Source organism: Bidens hawaiensis, unplaced genomic scaffold (genome assembly GCF_021521415.1).
Source record: "Bidens hawaiensis isolate Kalapana, Puna unplaced genomic scaffold, B.hawaiensis_p1.1 tig00001961_1, whole genome shotgun sequence".
Lineage (NCBI taxonomy): Eukaryota > Viridiplantae > Streptophyta > Magnoliopsida > Asterales > Asteraceae > Bidens > Bidens hawaiensis.
In genome coordinates this window covers 970,539-973,147 of record NW_027491109.1, presented here as the reverse complement: position 1 = coordinate 973,147, position 2,609 = coordinate 970,539, and the positions used below count along the sequence as shown (strand labels likewise).

The window sequence follows — 2,609 nt, the reverse complement described above, 5'->3', positions numbered from 1 at the left end:
TTATACAATCACACATTTATCAAAATTTAAATGCATATTATATAGGTTTTTACAAATAAGTAGGAGCATACATATATTGTTATTACTTATTGATTTATGTTTTATCCTTTCAACTTCAAGGTGTTAACAGGAGTTTGTTTCCAATATATGTGACCTCCATTCATTTGTCTTGTTCCTTTTGGAGTGAAAACTGCACCCCTTGTGGTCTTTTGTGAACCTACAGGCCATTGACCACAACTGATAGCCATGTCCTTCAAATTTTGTATTCCTTCAAGGGTCTCAATTATCTCAGTCATCTTTGGTCTGTCTTTAGGGTTCAAACTCACACAATTTAAGGCTAAAAGAGCCATATCCTTGGATCCCCTAATCGAGTATTGACCCGCCAGTTTCGGGTCAATGACGCAACGCAATCTTCGACTACTTGTTAGGTACGGTTTTACCCAGTCCACGAGATAGTGTTCGTTCTTGGGCCTAGATTTGTCCATTGCCCTTTTGCCGGTTAGTAGTTCCAGCAAAACAACTCCAAAACTATAAATGTCACTTCTTGTGGTCAAATGACCTACAATAATATGTGCATTAGTAGTATCATTAGCAAAACCCAAATCTATGTATGACTATGTATATTGTGTGTGTTTGTATATATTGAGATTTACCGGTGTTGACATATTCAGGGGCTGCGTAACCATAGGTACCCATAACTCTAGTGGTCACATGAGTGTTTGATCCCTCGGGACCCATTGTTGCCAACCCAAAGTCTGATAATTTTGCATTAAAATCCTGCGAGTATAAAAAGATATAATTTAAATAAACCAACTAATAAACTATATAGTATATAGTATATGCATTGTAAAAATAGCGAATCATATAATATTATAAACATAGTTTTGAATGTTGTTCACATCATTCTGAAGCAACTAACGCCGATCTATTGTCTCATTTTATGTGTTCTCTGTATCGCGTGTAACATTTTGCATTCTAATAAAATGTGTAATGTTATCTTGTACGCTATAACCTTATAATAGAGGTGAGAGAAAACTATGACGTAAAATTCAACAACTAAAGCAAACCTTTTGTCTTGTAACAAACATTTATAAAGAAAATAAACATACCGAGTCAAGCAAAATATTAGAGCTCTTGAAATCGCGATAAATGACTGGCTTGTCAGCACCATGCAAAAACGCGAGTCCTTTGGCTGCACCTATCGCTATCTTAATTCGGTTTCCCCATGGTAGGCAAACCGACATCCCTATATAACAACCGGATGTTCTTAACTTACAACATTATTAATTATTATGTCACACTTCAACAAATAAAATATAAACTTACGCTTAAACAAATGATTTTCCAGGCTTCCACGAGTCATGAACTCGTACACTAGCAACCTTTCTTCATCTTCACAACAATATCCAATCAATTTCACCAAGTTAGCATGCCTAAGTTGCCCCAGAAATATCACTTCAGCCTTCAATAATTTCCAACAACAATTATATAACATAATGTCATGTAATGTAACATATATTTATATTTATACAAACTTACAAGCCATTCACGATGTCCTTGCAAGCCTTCAATATCAAGAAGCTTAACCGCAACGGCTTGAGCCTTCAATCCGGACCTCATGTTCTCATCAATGTAACCCTTATGAACCGTACCGAACCCACCTTCCCCAAGCAAGAAATCAGTTGAGAAGTTCTGAGTTACGGCTCGTAACTCGCTGAGTTTGAAGTCAAACAAGTCATGACCAAAAGTTTGGGCTATGTCTTCGTGTATACGTATAGACGAAGACTGGCTAATGTCCGAGAAAGATATGTGCCTAAAAGAAGGCGATTGACCGACACTCTTTGAAAAATCGGACCTTGACGTCCTACACCTACTAAAGTTGTCGAAGACCGTATGATCTTCGACCGAACAACAATTTGCGATAAATGGTTGCCAAGATTTTGAAGATTTTGGTGAGTCTTTCATGATTAGTGAAGAAGATGATTTTGATGAGTCTTTCATGATTAGTGACGAAGATGATTTTGATGAGTCTTTCATGATTAGTGATGAAAGTGATCACATATTGAATGGGAGTGGATTGAAGGAGTATAAGTATTGGTCATGGGGATATTTTGGTTACTATTTTCTTATTGTGTACCAACTCCCCAACCACTATGCCAAATTTGGGTGTTTTGTTACATACCTTTAAAAATGGGGTACTTAATTTTGACATTAGGTGACCATGTATATTGTGACATTGTGTGTATATGGCACTATTCAATTTATGTGATATAGAGGAGATGATACAATGCTATTGGTTCATATTTGGGGTGGATCCTACCTCAAGAAATGTCCCCAAAATATGATCTCTCAAGATCTAAGTTTGCTAAAATAGTTGGAATTTGTTGAGGATGATATCATGCTTTATATGGCTAGATGTTATATTTTGTATATTTTGGATGATTCTGATGTCATAAGTGTGATTCAAAACTTATACTTAAACCTATTAATTATCTATCATATTGCTATAGTTGAGACGAATATAAAATTAACATTATAACCCAAGTTGAAAAGTTATAGTTTAAATTCAACTAGCCGTTGATATGTGACTTTTGTTTGATAAATATGAA

General features: G+C 35.5%; 1 protein-coding gene across 1 annotated transcript; it reads right to left on the bottom strand.

Annotated features, from left to right (window-relative positions):
- Positions 1-2,194, bottom strand: LOC143603802 (putative serine/threonine-protein kinase PBL15). Its single transcript, XM_077080499.1, has 5 exons — positions 1,540-2,194; positions 1,327-1,462; positions 1,110-1,246; positions 654-777; positions 1-559 (listed from the first exon to the last, which is right to left on the bottom strand). Exons 1-5 carry the CDS (start codon positions 2,035-2,037, stop codon positions 102-104), a joined length of 1,353 nt encoding a protein of 450 aa, XP_076936614.1. The 5' UTR covers positions 2,038-2,194; the 3' UTR covers positions 1-101.
- Between the last annotated feature and the right edge of the window lie 415 nt (positions 2,195-2,609).